At 40.7% G+C, this 16258-nt stretch overlaps 1 protein-coding gene across 10 annotated transcripts in view; it reads left to right on the top strand.

Moving 5' to 3' along the window:
• Positions 1-3028, top strand: part of LOC105934788 (adhesion G protein-coupled receptor L2) — a 146116-nt gene extending 143088 nt beyond the window's left edge. For 7 of the 10 annotated variants that reach the window (XM_036138251.1, XM_036138252.1, XM_036138259.1 and 4 more), the window contains one exon: positions 866-3028. In XM_036138251.1, coding sequence (XP_035994144.1) covers positions 866-1737 — 872 coding nt within the window. In that variant the 3' untranslated portion in view covers positions 1738-3028. The remainder of the gene's footprint in view (positions 1-865) is intronic. The other 3 variants (XM_036138256.1, XM_036138258.1, XM_036138257.1) reach the window with 3 other exon arrangements.
• The last annotated feature ends 13230 nt before the right edge of the window (positions 3029-16258 follow it).

The following is a 16258-nucleotide window of genomic DNA, read 5'->3' as shown; positions in this document are numbered from 1 at the left end:
TGGTGGCATTATCATTCTGTGGAAATGCTTTATTTCAACGGGGGCAGCAAAGAGTTGATGAAACAAAGGCTGGAGTGAAGGACGGGACAATCGTGTTAGAAAACATAGTCGAGGCTGCAAAAGATTTGAGACTTAGACAGAGGTTCACCTTCCAGCAGGAGATCGACCGTCCAAACATGCACCCAGGTGCTACCATGGGACGGTTTAGATCAAAACACATTTATGCAATGAAGTCCAGAACCAAATCTAGATAGGAGAGTCTTCCTGCGAGAAGACTTGAAAATTGTTGTTCTGGCTGAGCTTGAGCTAAGTTGCACAAAAAAAGGGGCAAACGTGTCTGTCTAATAATCATACCTTTATAAATAGACATTAAAAGACTAGAAAATAAATAAAATAAGATAAAATGTCAAACCAATTAAATATATTTCACAACACATAAAGGAAAAACAAGTGGGTCTTTAGCTTTGCTTTTAAAACATCTACAACACATTCCTGTCTAGATTTTCAAAGCTGGGAGAGACGTACCATTGCAGCTGTAATGGCAGTGAAAAATTATTCTAACATACAGTTACACAGTTATTTCACAAATAAGCAGCACACTTTAAAAAAAATAAAAATATCTGCAAAGAAGTTTAAGAACCTCCTTAACTTGACAAATATATATATATTTTTTTACCTTGTGTTGGTCTCTCACATTAAATACCAAAACGACACATTGAAGGTTTCGGTTGTACGTGACGAACCCGCAAACAAGTTCAGGGGCTGTGAATACATTTGCAAGACCCTGCATATGTGGATGGTGTGGTGGTTTCCTTTCATGGCGTGAGTGCAATTATCTTACCTGCTTTTCCGCCTTTCGTTCTAGGACAGCCCTCTCTCAGCAACAGCAGGGACATCAGCGCCATGGACACCCTCCCCCTCAACGGCAATTTCAACAACAGCTACTCCCTGCGCGACGATGACTACGAAGCCGTGGGTGTCCGAGCGCCCGGTGACCTGGGCGGCCTCAACCTGGACGACGCCACATTCGAGAAAATGATCATATCCGAGATTGTCCACAACAACCTTAGGCCCCGCGGGGGCCCCAAAGCCCGCAGCACCCCGAGAGAGAGGGACCGGGCGCCGCCTCCCCACACCCGGGTCAACGTGGCCCAAGGAGGGGGTGGGAGCGGGAGCGAGGATGATGCCATCGTGGCAGATCACACGGAGGCCTCATCCCCGCAGAGAGGAGGTGGAAGAGGAGGCCACACCACTCTGGAGCTGCTCTTGCACCCCCACCACAAGGAGGTGCTTGAGGCTCCCCTCCTGCCCCAAAGGACTCACTCTCTTCTCTACAGTGCCCAGAAGGCCCCCAGGCGCCTGGAGGGCCAGGGCGGCCACGGCTCCGAGACTGTTACCGCAGTGGAGGACATGGGCTCCCAGTCACCCAGCAACAACAGAGACTCTCTGTATACCAGCATGCCAAACCTAAGAGACTCTCCCTCACCTTCAGCTTCGCCCTACCCGCCGGATGAGGGGGAGGAAGAGGAGGAGCTCTCTCCCTCACCACACAGCGAAGGGGAGGACGTGTACCACAAGAGCATGCCTGAGCTCGGCGACGCTCCGCAGCCGCTGTCCTACTACCACATAAACCGAGGCACCAGCGACGGGTGCATCATCTCGCCCAGCACTGAGGGCTCCGAGCAGGCCGGGGACGCCCCCACCGACGGACAAATGCAGCTGATTACCAGCCTCTGAGATGGGGGCGTGGGGGTAGGGCACCTCTGTTTGCACAGGTTTGAACAGCTGGGTGCTTAGCGGCGATGTCATGAGAGCCCGGCGAGCCCGGCCCCGCACATGCCCTTCCCGTTCGGACAGGAGGTGAAAAGTCGCTGGGTCAGGAATAGGAATGAACGACTTTCTTTTTTTTTGCACAGAGATCTCATTTTACACACAAGACACACCCAACTGAGGCCAGACAAATGTGGTGCTGCGCCAGCTCTGCTGCTGGACTAATGAGGTGCAGAGGATAACACAGAGGCCGCAGTTTCAAAGATAAAGTCTGGCGTTTCTGTCGTACTGAGAGAGAAATCGAAGAGTAAGGGATTTGAAAAAAAAAATAAAAAATTGTTAACCTCCGAGCGAAGAACCATGAAGCTCTTGGCATATTCCTGAGGGACTTTTACAGAACCAGGGTCCTTTTTAAGTCAAGAAGTGCAGAACAAGAACTAGTGAGGCTCCACTTACACCGTCAAGACTGTAAAGTTACGAAACCACTAATTCAGACTCAGGCCTTATATTTTTCTCTATTGCACAATTAACTGTTGTACATGTAACAGCTGAAAAAATATATTTTGCTGTACCACTAGTGTAAAAAGTAAAACAAAAAGGCAAAGTGAAGAAAAAAAAAAAAAGAAAAGGAAAAAAAAAAAGAAACGGCAAGAATTCAGTAGTTATGCCCTTTCAATGTTAAAATTCTTCAGACAAAGGTTAATCAAACTGTTGAAAATGTGCTTTTTTCCTCTCACACTTGACTTGTTGTAGAATGTTTGAATATTTAAAAAAAAAAAGGAAAAAAAGAGGTTTTGAGCGACATCAGTCCATATGAAACCATGTTCACATCTCTGCTTGTGAAGTGCTTTTTTTATTAGCTTTTTTATGAACGACAATTTTCTTTTCGGCGGTAGTATATTTGTTAACACCGTGCCATGCACAGACTTATCATTAAGATGAATCGGATCCCCGTGTAATTTATTTTACTTGAAAGAAACGTGCAGCATTTACTCATTTCGGTTCATGCCTTTGCGGTTTTTTTGCAGTTTTTTTTTTTATTTGCAACATGTTTCATCCTTTGACACTAATTAATTTATTAAGTAATTGAAGAAATTGCAAAAAAAAAAAAAAAAAGATCATGTGGGAAAGTGTGAAAAGACATTGCCGCACTGATTAGGTTTATTATATTTCTTTTGTAAGAGCCCATCGTCAACTGGTATTTAATTCAACTCCTGTTTGATATCAAATAAATATGAAACTTTTCCTCGTTCGCAGACATCTGGCTGCTCATTCTTGTTTTATTTTTTATTTTTTTCCCCCCATTTATTTCTGTGGTGAACAATAAGAAAAGATGCTCTATATTACCTTCATGCAAATCTAGTTCCTGCAGATGAACAAGCACATTAAATCCACATGTATTCAGCTTATCACCATCTATCAGGGGAGAACGTTTCATCTGAATTTGACCTTTCAGTGCAACAAACAAACAAAAAAAAAGAAGACGTTCTCACGGCAACAGTTTGTCCCTGTTCCCATTCTGTCCGCTCTGTTCTTTGCCTCTCTTCTGTATGAGACATCTGTTGTCCGTCTGTAAAGTCTGTCCGTTTTATGTCCGGTAACAGCGGTGCCTTTGTATGCTACCCCCCCCCCCCCCCCCCCCCCCCCCCCCCCTCCCGTAGTGGAAATGGCAGCTGAAGAGTTGCACATGGCATCTTGATTTTAAGCTGTTTTTTTTTTTTTTTTTTCCAACATGCGGTAAACTGCAATATTTTACAGTTAACAGATACCAAGAGGAATAGAGTGGATGGAGGGAAACACATGGTAAGGGTAAGGGGGAAATGAGCGCTTCTTCATGCTGTGCTTTTTCAAAGATGGAAGCAAAGAGTTTCTGAAAAATTGGATGGATTGAGTTTTTTTGGAGTACATCCAGGAGCATCTCAGTTAATCTGAATATCAGTGAAACTTAGGTTTTCCTTTTACACTATCTCAAATTGTGAAAGTCATTGATACAATAAATACAGAGTGCTATATTGCAAGCATTTAAGTCTATTAATTGTGGTTATTTTTGGTTTAAAAATTCGTGTTCTCAAAAACAGTACTATACAAGACCAATACAAGTAAATTTTGATTCAGAAATTTCACGAAGCTGCCATGTTATAGCCTACTCAGTCATGGGGATAGACTGCCGAATTGACAGACACTGACAGCCTGCAAGAGAAAAAAAATAAGAAATTGCTGTAGAACTTTGTTGTACAAACATGGCTTTTCCTTCTACTCAAATTTCCAAACTATATAGAAAGTTGGAAAAAGTGAGGGGGGAAGAGAAAACGGTTCACAAGACGACAGGGATAAACTGCACATTACCTGGACACATCATTTCAGTAGATCTTTTATATTAAAATCCCTTTTCAGGGGTATTAATTAGTCTCTGTAATGTTTAAAATTTCTGCACAATTTTAAGATCTCCTTGGCTGTACGCCATAATAATCAAAGGTTGGTGAAATAAAACTTTACATTTATTGTTTATCACCTTTTGAATTGATTTGATGTAACAACCATTTGATAATGCTATACTTTATTCATATGCACCTGTAAATGATTTGTAAAAGAAAAAAAACCCTCTAGATACAGTAATTGTGTGCTTCTTTATCATCGTAAATCATGTGATCTTTTGAGAGCAATCATCGGAACAGAATGATCTAGAATAAAATCTGATCCTGGGCAGTTTTTGACTGCTCTATGTTGCATATTTTACATGCGGCTGCAAGATTATATAGAATTGTTTGTCTTGCAAAGCATGACTTCTAGGGTTTCTGTGAGATTGCAAATCCAGTTGTTTCTGATCCTGTGAAACAATTTTTTCTCCCACTGGGTAACAAAGTAACAAAATTTTACATTGTAGATTTAGTGTTTGTCTTTCAGATGGCAACTTACATAAAACCGAGTATACAGTGCATTGCAAAAATATGCAAACCCCTTTAACTTTTTGTTCACTTTCTTCATGTTACAAACACAAACTATAACTTGCTTTATTGGTGTTTTATGTCATAGAACAAAACACAAAGCAGTGTGTACCTGTGAAGTGGAGTTGTGATGATGCATTTGTGTCATACATATATATATATATATATATATATATATATATATATATATATATATATATATATATATATATATATATATATATATATATATATATATAAGCACTTTTTAATGAGAATGTAGCATCAAGTCAGTTAAACTTCAGTCCAGTAGTAGAGGGGACTGTTATTCAGCTTTGGTTGTTTTGTGTTAATCAAATTAACAACAGATGCCCTAATGGGGCAACAATGAGACGACCCCAAAAACAGGAATGGTTTTGCAGATGGAAGCCACAGACATTTTTCCCTCCTTGTTTTCCTATTTTATTTTTAGTTTTGCATTTGACCAGGGTCAGGGTCAATACTGGTAGTATGAGGGGATACCTGGATCCTTCAGAGGCTGCAAAGGCAGTCCACCTCCACCAGGGTGGCCCTTGTGTCCCTGGGCAAGGCACTTAATCCCAGGTCACCAAGCAATCTGCGGATTGGTGTATGAATGTACGTGCATTAGTAAGGGCTACCGGGTAAATGTGGCTCTAGTGTAAAGCACTTTGAGAGGTCATTTATCCTTAGTGCCATAAACTCCGACTAGCTTTCCTCCTGCTACCAAAGTAAAAGATCCCCTCAGCATGATGCTGCTGCAGCCATGTTTCAGAGTTTGTTTAAGGGCGATTTGAAGCTTAGTTTTTCAAGGCGCTTGGATTTCAGAATCACACTTTTTTTAAGCTCCCTGGCCCTCATTTTAAATACTCACCTTTTTTTTTTTTTACATGAAAATGAAACAAAACCATGAACAAAATAAAATTAAACTGTAGAGTTACAAACAGAGTTAATTTAGGGGCATACCTTTGAATCCAATTGGACGCTTCCTGCAGTTCAATTTTAGAGAAAGCTGATGAAAAGTGGTGCTGGGTGGTACTTGCTTGAAGTACAGCGGGTATTTAATTATTTGTTTTTTGTGAGCATGCAAATCTCCATTCATCCATCAGTTTTCTATTCCAGCTTTTTGCAGTTAACAGTTGCAAGAACCTGAAATCTTTCCCAACTGTCAGAGGAGAGGGATTGGGTATAAAGATACTGGCAGTATAGAGCCAATCAGTGCACTCCTGGCCATGCCACTGAGACTTGATAAGTATCCTTTTGTACTACTGTGGATTGTAGAGGGCTTATTTTTGCTGCTAAAGCTTCTGCTCTTTATACCCAGATTTGATTCCTGAGGTGGAACAGTGTTGATATTTTGTCCCATCAACCATGACACCTCACGTGAGAATATAATGATGAGGGTAATGGGCCTGTTATAAGTAATGACATCATTTTTTTAGTTCCCTATCCTCTAGGAACATTGTGCATACTTTAAAGATGGCTTTCTAAGTTAGAAGAAAAAAATATTAAAGCATTAAGGCACCCAGTCCTAACCACACCCTATGTTTGGCCGGCAAAACCAATCATTTCAAAGTTTTCACATCTGACTGAAGCTAATAAAGGACATGTGTTGTAAAGTTGAACAGTTTTTACAGCTTTCTTTTATTGTCTGACTGCAGTTCGCATCCTCAATGTCCAACTCAGATAAAATGGTTCTTTCCAGACTGTTGCTCAAAAGGATAAACAATTTTGTAACTACCCGACTGAGAACCCTGCTTAAATTCCCATATTTTCTTGTCTTATTATATAGGCTTCATCTCTTGGTCCTTTGTACCTCCAAGTATTTATTGGCAGAAACTGTGCACCAGTTGTCCAAAAAAAAAAAAACATGTAGTATGCATTTGGATTAATTTCACCCCACAAGCCAACATTTTCTGTCTGAAAGTGGTGGCAGTTGGCTCAAACAGGCTGCATGTGAGCATTTTCGCATCAAAAAATGCTGCTGCGGATGTATATGAGGCTAGCATTACGGAGGAGTTTAATCCGTAATGACAAACAGATCCTATTTTGCAAGCCATCACTGGGATATTTGAATATTTGGGGTGAAGTATGGTGAGAACACAGACTTTAGGTTCCAGGGTGATTCATTCACACATGCGATTCTCATTTGACGATCACGCCAAAGCAATGGAGAAAGACTGCAAATCGTTTTTTTGACACCGATGGTGGCCCGAACAAACGGGTAAATGAAGTTGTTTAATCTCTTTAATCTGACTTCTTAGATTGTTCTAGGATCAGCTTATTGTTCCTTGACGCGTCAAGGAAGTAAAAATATAATTACAGTGTTTGGCTGTAAAACCTCACTTTAAAATACAGTGTCTTGCAAAAGTAATCATGCCTTGTGGACTTTTTCACACAACAGCTACAAACCTTAATGTCTTTCATTGGTATTTTGGATGGTAGACCACCCATAGTGGTAGTGCATAGCTGCAACGTGGATGGAAAGTGACATAAAATCAAAAAACTGTTGCATGCCTTTCTATTCTGATACTGCTAAATGCAATCCAGTGTTAACCTCTGTGTAATCTAATCTCAGTGGGAATCCAGCTGTTTTATGAACGCATCTGAGGTTGGTTAGAGATTAGTGAACAAACAGCATCATGAAGCTCAATGAATGTAGCAGATAAATCAGGGAGAAAGTTGCAGAGATGTTTTAAGAAAGTTTAGTTTACAAAACAAATGCTCCTCAATCCATCATCTGAAAACGGAAGGAGGATGCAGGACAAGTGCGAATCTACAAAAACATGGCTGTACACCTAAGGTGACAGGTAGGGCCAGAAGAGCATTAATCAGAGAAGCAGCCTAGAGGTACACGGTAACTCTGGAGGGACTGAAGAGAGCCATAAGGCAGTTTGCGGCGAGCTATAAAGTGAACACAGCAAACATGTGGAAAAATGTGCTCTGGTCAAATGAAAGCAAAAAAATAAAGTTGCTCTAACTCTGCACATGACCCGGATCGCAAAACAAAGATAAACATGGTGGTGGCAGCATCATCCTGTGGGGAGGCTTATATTCATCAGGGACGCTCCTTCAGGAAAACCTGTTAGATGCAGCAAAACGCTTCAAACCGAAGTAGGTGTCCGGCCAGATCAGAGCATATTCATGTGCTAGAATGGCCTAGTCAAAGTCCAGATCTAAACCAAATTAAGAATTTGACACAAGAATTGAAAAATAATGTTCATAGACACGCTCCTTCCAATCAGAACAAATGGTAAATGGCTTGTACTTGTGTAGCACTTTATCAAGGAAGACGACTTCAAAACGTTTTACACTACAGTCAGTCATTAACCCATTTACACCCTGACATGGTGAGCTATGTTAGTAGCCACAGCTGCCCTGGGGCGGACTGATAGATGAAAGGCTGCCATAAATTACCACCACTGGACCCTCTGACCACCGCCAGCAGGCAATGCAGGTGGTCCCACCCAAGGACACAACGACTGAGACAGTCGGAGCGGGGGATCGAACCAGCAAACCGGCAGATACAGGACAACCTCCCTAACTTTTGCCCCACCATAGCCCAAGCTCAATACTTTTTTTGCAAAGCAGAGTGGGCAAAATATTTCAGTCTCTACACGTTCAAAGTTGGTATAGACAAAAGAGTTGCAGTGGGGGGGGGGAAATGGCCTACGACGTATTGCCTTACCATTTCATTGTCTTAAAGTGTGCTGCTATAACAAGACAAAATGGTAAATAAATTCAGGGGAATAAATGGTTTTGCGAGGCACTGAATGCTGTTTACTGTGCATCATCAAGAAAAACTCCCCTGACATATTTTAAAGATTTAGCAAAAAAAAAAAAAAAATCTTTCATCTTTATGTTTCTAGAAGTTTTCCAGCAGGCACAAAGCCGAGGCAGTCGCTGCAGGATCTTTGTGGTGCAGTTTATTAAGTGGAAGTTGGTTGCCAGTTTGCTGTCAGGAAACTGACGTGGAGGCCAAAGCAAAGGTCTGGGTGCAGTATGGCTCTCAGCATTGTTTTCTGAATATCAAGTACTCAGTTTACGCAGAGCCCTCCAAAAAGCCCCCAGAGACAACAACCCCATCTGTATTTCATACAGGCTTCTGGCTTCTCTTCAGTTATAAATTAAATTAAACGCAGGGCTTGATGACCCGCTCGCAGTTCGCTGAAGAATGGACGGACATCGGCTTCCTCTTCATATGAAGGCCCCACCGCGAGACGAACGCTCCGGGACGCCTGTGATGTCACAGCGAGGACGTTTTCCTCGAGCGCCCATGATGAGTTTCCTCCGCTTCCTAACAGACAAAATTTTGATAAATGAATGTGCTGAGCTCCCGTTTCCAAGCGTAAGGATCACTTTTGCATGATGCATATATATTGGTTCATTATCACTAAGTCACCTATGCTCTGTATTAGCTTTCTCACAGCATTATTATTTTAAAGAACATTGGATTCTGAGATTGAACAATGTATAGACGAGCCCATACTTTTTTTTTCTCCAAATAACGTTATAGGAGCAGGGTGCTGATGCAGGGGGGAGGGGGGTTCCAGACACAAGGATCAGCATTTTCTCTGCCTCTCCTTGTCCCGCTGTGACGGTTTTTAGCCGTTCATCCTCTTCAAAGACACTCCTTACACCTCTGACTTTTCACTGCGTCGCTGACATTACCATCTGTTCTTATCTGATACCGCGAGTCACCATGTTAGCCATGCAGTGTTTGCGGTGCAAATGAAGAAAAGAAAAAGTTACAGAAGTTTGCCAGAGATGAAAGTGCTTCATTTATCAACTCATCTTTTATCTTGGTGCAGTCAAAGCCCGGCATTCACGGGGCAGCGGGCAAATGACGACGCAATAAATAAGGCCTGGTCCGAGAAAACATTACCGTGTTTTCATTTTGGAGCCGTTTGATGTTCCAGCTCCAGCCCCTGGTGATTTGGACATTATTTCATGTCCATCATCAAAAAGACATCAAACAAGATGCTTCATTCAAAATCAGATCACAGGCTAGACCAGAATGCGCTTTATTTTCCCCTGCATGCTGGTGCTCTGTACTGTATATGCACTCTCGGTGCTCTGAAATTTACCCAAACATATGTTGTTTTTTTTCCTTTAACTTACTGAAATGATTATTATGTTTACAGAATCAACTTTTTGTAAGCGCGCTCCGGCGAGGTCGTGCTTTGGAAAACATAACAGTATTATTAAAACTACAAGGCAGCCTTGCAGAAAATGTTTACTTTCTTGGATAGTGATCTTTTCTTCAGCTTGTACCGGACCTACGCATAATTACATTATCAAAACCATAATGCAGGAGGAGTATTATATATCCCGAGGGCCTCAGCTTACATTCCTCTACCTTTTTTCCTGCAGTATGAAGATAAAGACCATCTGAATCTCTCCTGCTCTGCTGCCGTCATCTCTCCAAACAACAGAGCATTGAGAGGGCCATGTGTTCAAGTTCCAGGAAAAGCCAGACGCCTAAGTTTGCAATGCAAATGACTAGAATATGTCTGCTAAATCTTCCAGAAGAGCATGTTGTCTTACAAAAGTGTCCACACTCTTGAAAAGATTTTCCATTTTCACTTCCCGCACTGTATTCTATTTGGGATTCATGGTTCCCTGAATTTTTTATAAATAAAACTCTGAAAACCTTGGTGTGCATTTGTATTTGGTCGGCCAACATAGCCAGCAAAGCTTTGGAGGAGATGCAGAGACGTACATCTCAACTGTGATTGTCTGTTGACAAGGCAACTATTGTCCACTTGTCTTTTATGGAACAGCAGCAAGAAGAAATCCACACGAAGTACTGTATGTATATATATACATATATATATATATATATATATATATATATATATATATATATATATATATATATATATATATATATATTATTTATTTTTTTTTTACACAGTGTCTTGCAAAAGTATTCATACCCCTTGAACCTTTCCACATATTGTCACATTACAACCGCATACATAAATATATTTTATTTCGATTGTATGTGAAAGACCAACACTAAGCGGTATACAATTGTGAAGTAGAAAGACAATTATACGATTACTTTTTTTTTATATATAAAAAATGTAAAAGGCTATTGTGCAAAGGTATTCATCTCCCTTTGTGAAACCACCCTTTGCTGCAATTCTAGCTGCAAGTCTTTTAGGGTATTTCTCTACCAGCTTTGCACATCTAGAGGCAGACATTTATGCTCATTCTTCTTTGCAAAACAGCAAAGAAACTCAGAGAAACTCAAACTCAGTCCGATTAGATAGAGAGCATTTGTAAACAGCAGCTTTCAGATCTTGCCACTGATTCTCAATTGGATTTAGGTCTGGACTTTGACTGGGCCATTCTAACACATGAATATGTTTTGTTTTGTTTTAAACCATTTGATTGTAGCCCTGGTTTTATGTTTAGGTTGTTGGCCTACTGAAAGGTGAACCTCCACCCCAGTTTCAAGTGTTCTGCAGACTCTAACCGGTTTTCCTCCAACATTGCCCTGTATTTGGCTCCATCCATCTTCCCATCGGCTCTGACCATCTTCCCTGTCTCTGCTGAAGAGAAGCACCCCCAGAGCATGACGCTGCCACCGCCATATTTGACAGTGGGGAGGGTGTCTTTGGAGTGATGTGCAGTGTTATTTCTCCACCACACAGCATTTTTTATTTTTGCCAAATAGTTCAAATTTGGTCTCGTCTAACCAATGCACCTTCTTCCACAAGTTTGCTCTGTCCCCAACACGGCTTCTGGCAAACTGCAAACGGGACTTCCTATGTTTTTTTTGTTTTTTTGTTTTTTTTTAACGATGGCTTTCTTCTTGACACTCTTCTTGACACTGCCCTGTGGACAGATTCCTCCACCTGAGCTGTGAATCTCTGCAGTTCATCCAGAGTCACCATGGGTCTCTTGGCTGCATCTCTGATCAGTGCTCTCCTTGTTCGGCCTGTAGGTTTAGGTGGATGGCCTTGTCATTGTAGGTTTACAGTTGTACTATACTCTTTCCATTTCTGGATGATGGATTCAACAGGAAGAACAGTGTGGTTTTCATCCTTGTCATGGAAGACTGGACCAGCTCTACATCCTCCACAGGGACTTTGTGGAGTTAGAGAAGGCATTCGACAGTGTCCCTCAGAGGATTCTATGGGGGGTGCTCTGGGAGTATGGAGTACCAGGCCCTTTAATACAGGCTGTTTCGTCTCTGTATGACAGGTGTCAGAGCTTGATCCACATTTCCAACATTAAGTCGGACTCGTTTACGGTGAGAGTTGGGCTTTGCCAAGGTTGCCCTTTGTTGTCAATTTTGTTCCTAACATTTATGTACAGAATTTCTAGGTGCAGCCAAGTTGTTGTGGTTATCCGTTTTGGTGGCCTCAGGATTGCATCTCTGCTCTTTGCAGATGACATGGTTCTGTTGGCTTCATCAGGCCGTGATCTACAGCTCTCTCCGGAACAGTTCGCAGCCGAGTGTGATGTGGCCGGGATGAGGATCAGTGCCTTCAAATCCAAGCCCATGGTCTTGAGACGGAAAAGTGTGCCTTCTCCGGGTTGGGGAGGATGTGCTGCCCCAAGTGGAGGCCAAAATTAGTTTTCTCTGTAGTGTGTCTGGGCTCTCCCTTAGAGTTAGGGTGAGGAGCTCGATCATCTGGAGGGGACTCAGAGTAGAGCCGCTGCTCCTCCACATCGAGAGGAGCCAGTTGAAGTGGCTTAGACATCTGGTTAGGATGCCTCCTTGACACCTCCCTGGTGAGATGTTCTGGGCACGTCCCACCGAGAGGAGACTCAGAGGAAGACCCAGGACAAGCTGGAGGGACTATGTATCCCAGCTGGCCTGGGATCGCCTTGGTGTTTCCCCAGAAAAGCTGGCCCAAGTGGCTGGGGAAAGGGAAGTCTGGGCCTCCCTACTAAGGTTTCCACCCACGCCACCCGATCCTGGATAAGTGGAAGAAGATGGACAGTTAGATGGATGCATTGAACAGTGCTCCATGAGATGTCCAAAGGTTGGGAAATCTCTTTATAGCCTACGCCTGCTTTTAAACTTCTCCACAACTTTATTGTTGACCTGTCAGGTGTATTTCTTGGACTTGATGCTGTTTACTCCCCGAATTCTCTTACCCGACCACTGAGGCCTTCACAGAGCAGCTGTATTTGTACTGAGATTAGATTACACAAAGGTGGACTCTATTCAGTCATTAACAATCATCAAGCAACTTCTGAAGGCAATTGGTGACACTCAGAGAAAAGGGGCTGAATGCTATTGCACTCCACATTTTTCAGTTTTTTTTGTAAAAAACGTTTTAAATCATATATAATTTTCTTTCTACTTCACAATTGTATACCTCTTTGTGTTGGTCTTTCACATAAGAAAACAATTAAATGTATTTATGTTTGTCGTAATGTGACAATATGTGGAAAGGCTCAAGGGGTATGAATACATTTGCAAGACACTGTGTAAAAAAATAATATATATATATATATATATATATATATATATACATATATATATATATATATATATATATATATATATATAGTTAACTATGCTGTACAGTTCCTCCTGACAACCTTTGTTAATTGATACCTAAAATATTTGTAACCACATCCAACGGGGGGTTGTTTCAAGAGAAATATGGCCTTGGTTCATCTTTTAGAATGAGGCATATTGTGAAGAATTTAGACATCAGAATAAAATATGCTCGGGAGCCCTTTTTGAGTCAGTCTGGCAGGGCTTGATGTAATTTCTTACCCACTGGTGTTTGTGAGGAATAAAAGAAATGGATTGTTTCTCACAGAGGCCCAGAAAGGCAGAAAGCAGGAGATGAAGAGGGGGTGGTGGTGTACATTGTGAGACAGACGGTGAGCAGCAGCCTAACATGTCAGAAACTATCCATAGTCTGAGCCCGGCAGCTGTAAAGCTGTCATACCTCGTAGGAAACACCAGCGCTGACCTTAGAGCTGGGCTAAGGTAGCATGTCCCACCCATTATACCGTAAACACTCCGTAGAGGCCCGTGTTTTCGCTGGGTTGTCTCTGTTAAAATAATAGCAATACATTCCCAGGAGACACAACCATAACATACGGCTGCTATTAGTCAAACGCTTTAGTGAGGAATTTTTCCATATTTAAGCAATTGCTCCCACAGTTCCTTTGGCCATTTGAGACAAAATTGTAATGATTGTAATTTTTTTAAATGTACAACTCAAGGAAAAAAAATGCATTTCAGCTGTGGGAAGAACATGCGAAACAAGAGTATGATCATTTTATTATCGCAAAGAGCCTTTTGTTTATCACCTGAAAATAAAGACTAATATAGTACAACCCTCAACCTTTCCACATTTTGTCACATTACACTCAAAAGCCTCCACATATCTTTTTGGGACATTCTGCAACAGAGCGACACAAACAAGTGCATAATTGTTTAGGTGAAAGATAAATAATACACAATTTTAAGACTTTTTTTTAACAAATAAATATCTGAAAAAAAAACATCACACTTCCAAGTGAAAGGATTTCTAAACTTTTTTTCATGATTTTTTGCAAACTTCATAAATATTTTATATCTCTAAACAAATTAGACTGAACTATAGAAAAATAAAAACTATTTGGATTGTGAAGGATGCTGACTCCTGACCTAAACTGTACAAAGAATAGCAAGAGGGAAACCATAAAAAGTCATGTTAGCGGTTTTCTGCAACTATGTAGTAGACATAAAAAACATGTAGAAGAACGTGCTCTGGTTTGATGACACCAGAATTTACTTTTTACTTTCTTTTTTTTTTTTTTTTTTACCAGAACTGTTTGGCTATATTTGGAGAAAAAACAAGTCTTCACATGACCCTGCTATTACAGTGAAACATGGTGGTGGCAGTGTCACGATGTGGGGATGCTTTTCTTCATTAGGGAACAGGAAGCTGCTCAAAGTTCATGGGAGGATGGGTGGAGCCAAATACAGGAAGAAAACAGGCTGGCCTCTATAAAACTATTGCTGCAAAAGCACCTTAAATTATTATCTGATTAAAGCCTATGGCTGGTTGATGCAAATTCAACACATACTTAGGGCGGTACTGGAAGCACATTCCCTTTATGTAGCAGTGAGATTAATGCCCATTGAGTTCCAATTATGCTCAATTAAAATTTTTACACTAGTGCTATATGCAAATTCCAGTTATCCACTTAATGTTGCATGCTTGAACAACAGACCCCTGGGGTGTGTGAGGATATGTGTATATATATATATATATATATATATATATATATATATATATATATATATATATATGTATTTATGGTTGAAATGTAGGAGAAGGAGGGATGGGTTCAAGTACAAGGTAAAGTACATTTGGCAGGCATTGTATATTTAGCTGTGTTTTACATTTCCAATTTATGGCAAAAATATATCAATAGGAGACAAAACATGAAATAAGGTGCCCCTGGTTTGTCTCTGAGAAACTAAATAAAGAGTTGGAGCCAAAAGTTGTGCATTAATCATTTTCAGACAGTGTGTGCAGCGCTTTTGTTGCCCCCAACTTCCCTGTTGGATAACCGAGACGATTTGTAGTATTAAACTGCAGGGTGCCCTGATTTAAAAGGCTGTTATTCACAGCTAATTTACTTACAGTTTGGCATAATCATCCAGCCAGGATGTAGTCTGCCTCATCTGAATGTGAAACACAGTGGTACAGTAACATGTGGAGATAATTATGAAGCTAAGATAATCAATGTCATGCTTGAAGTTGCAGTCAAAAGACGCCCAAAGCAATGTTTTCTTGAGCCATTGGTTTGAAAATCAAAGTGACGGGTTCAGGAGGGGGTGGGGCTCAGCTCCCGCTTTGGAACTGCTGAAACCTAATGGAGTGTGCAGCTATGAAATGCTTTATTAATGATTTATTTTTTAGAGACTAAAGTGACCTACCTTACGTGTACATCAGCACAGTTTATGTTTCAACAAAATATTTAGTTTGGGGCTAAAGACAGACAAGACCAAGTCATTATTAAATATTTCTAAACGAAAGGAAACTATTACAGCATAAATAAAATTGTTAAGGATGACGTTTGTTTTTGAAGATGTAAACTTTATGGCAGAGCGAAGAGAGAGGAGTGAAAAAAATGAAACTTTTTTCTTTTTTTTTTTTCTTTTTTTTTTTAAGAGATCAGATTTCAGAGGAAAGGCCTTTTGGTAATTCAGTTAACAATTAAATATGCCCTGAAGCAAGGTTTAACAATGTATCTCGTGTCAGGAAATCCCACAGAGGGTGCAAGTATGTGCACAGAATTTCTTTCTTTTTGGCTATAAAATATGAAAGTCATGCTCCTACTACTAACCATTGATTAGACACAGTTATTTCCCATTACTAGAGGCAGTATCTGCCAAGATTAAAAAAAAAAAAAAACAACTCAAAGATGGACCAAAAAAAATTTACAAACAAACTAAAATGTTCATGTATCACTTGAATAGGGAACACATATCTTTTACATCTACATTTTGAACCAATATTTGTACATTGGCTTTAGTGGAAAGAGGCACAAAATCAAATGACAACAGA

The sequence above is a fragment of the Fundulus heteroclitus genome, chromosome 6, assembly GCF_011125445.2.
Source record: "Fundulus heteroclitus isolate FHET01 chromosome 6, MU-UCD_Fhet_4.1, whole genome shotgun sequence".
In the NCBI taxonomy this organism is placed as follows: Eukaryota; Metazoa; Chordata; class Actinopteri; order Cyprinodontiformes; family Fundulidae; genus Fundulus; species Fundulus heteroclitus.
The sequence above is the reverse complement of the archived record's forward strand: the minus strand, read 5'-3'. Positions and strand labels throughout refer to the sequence as shown.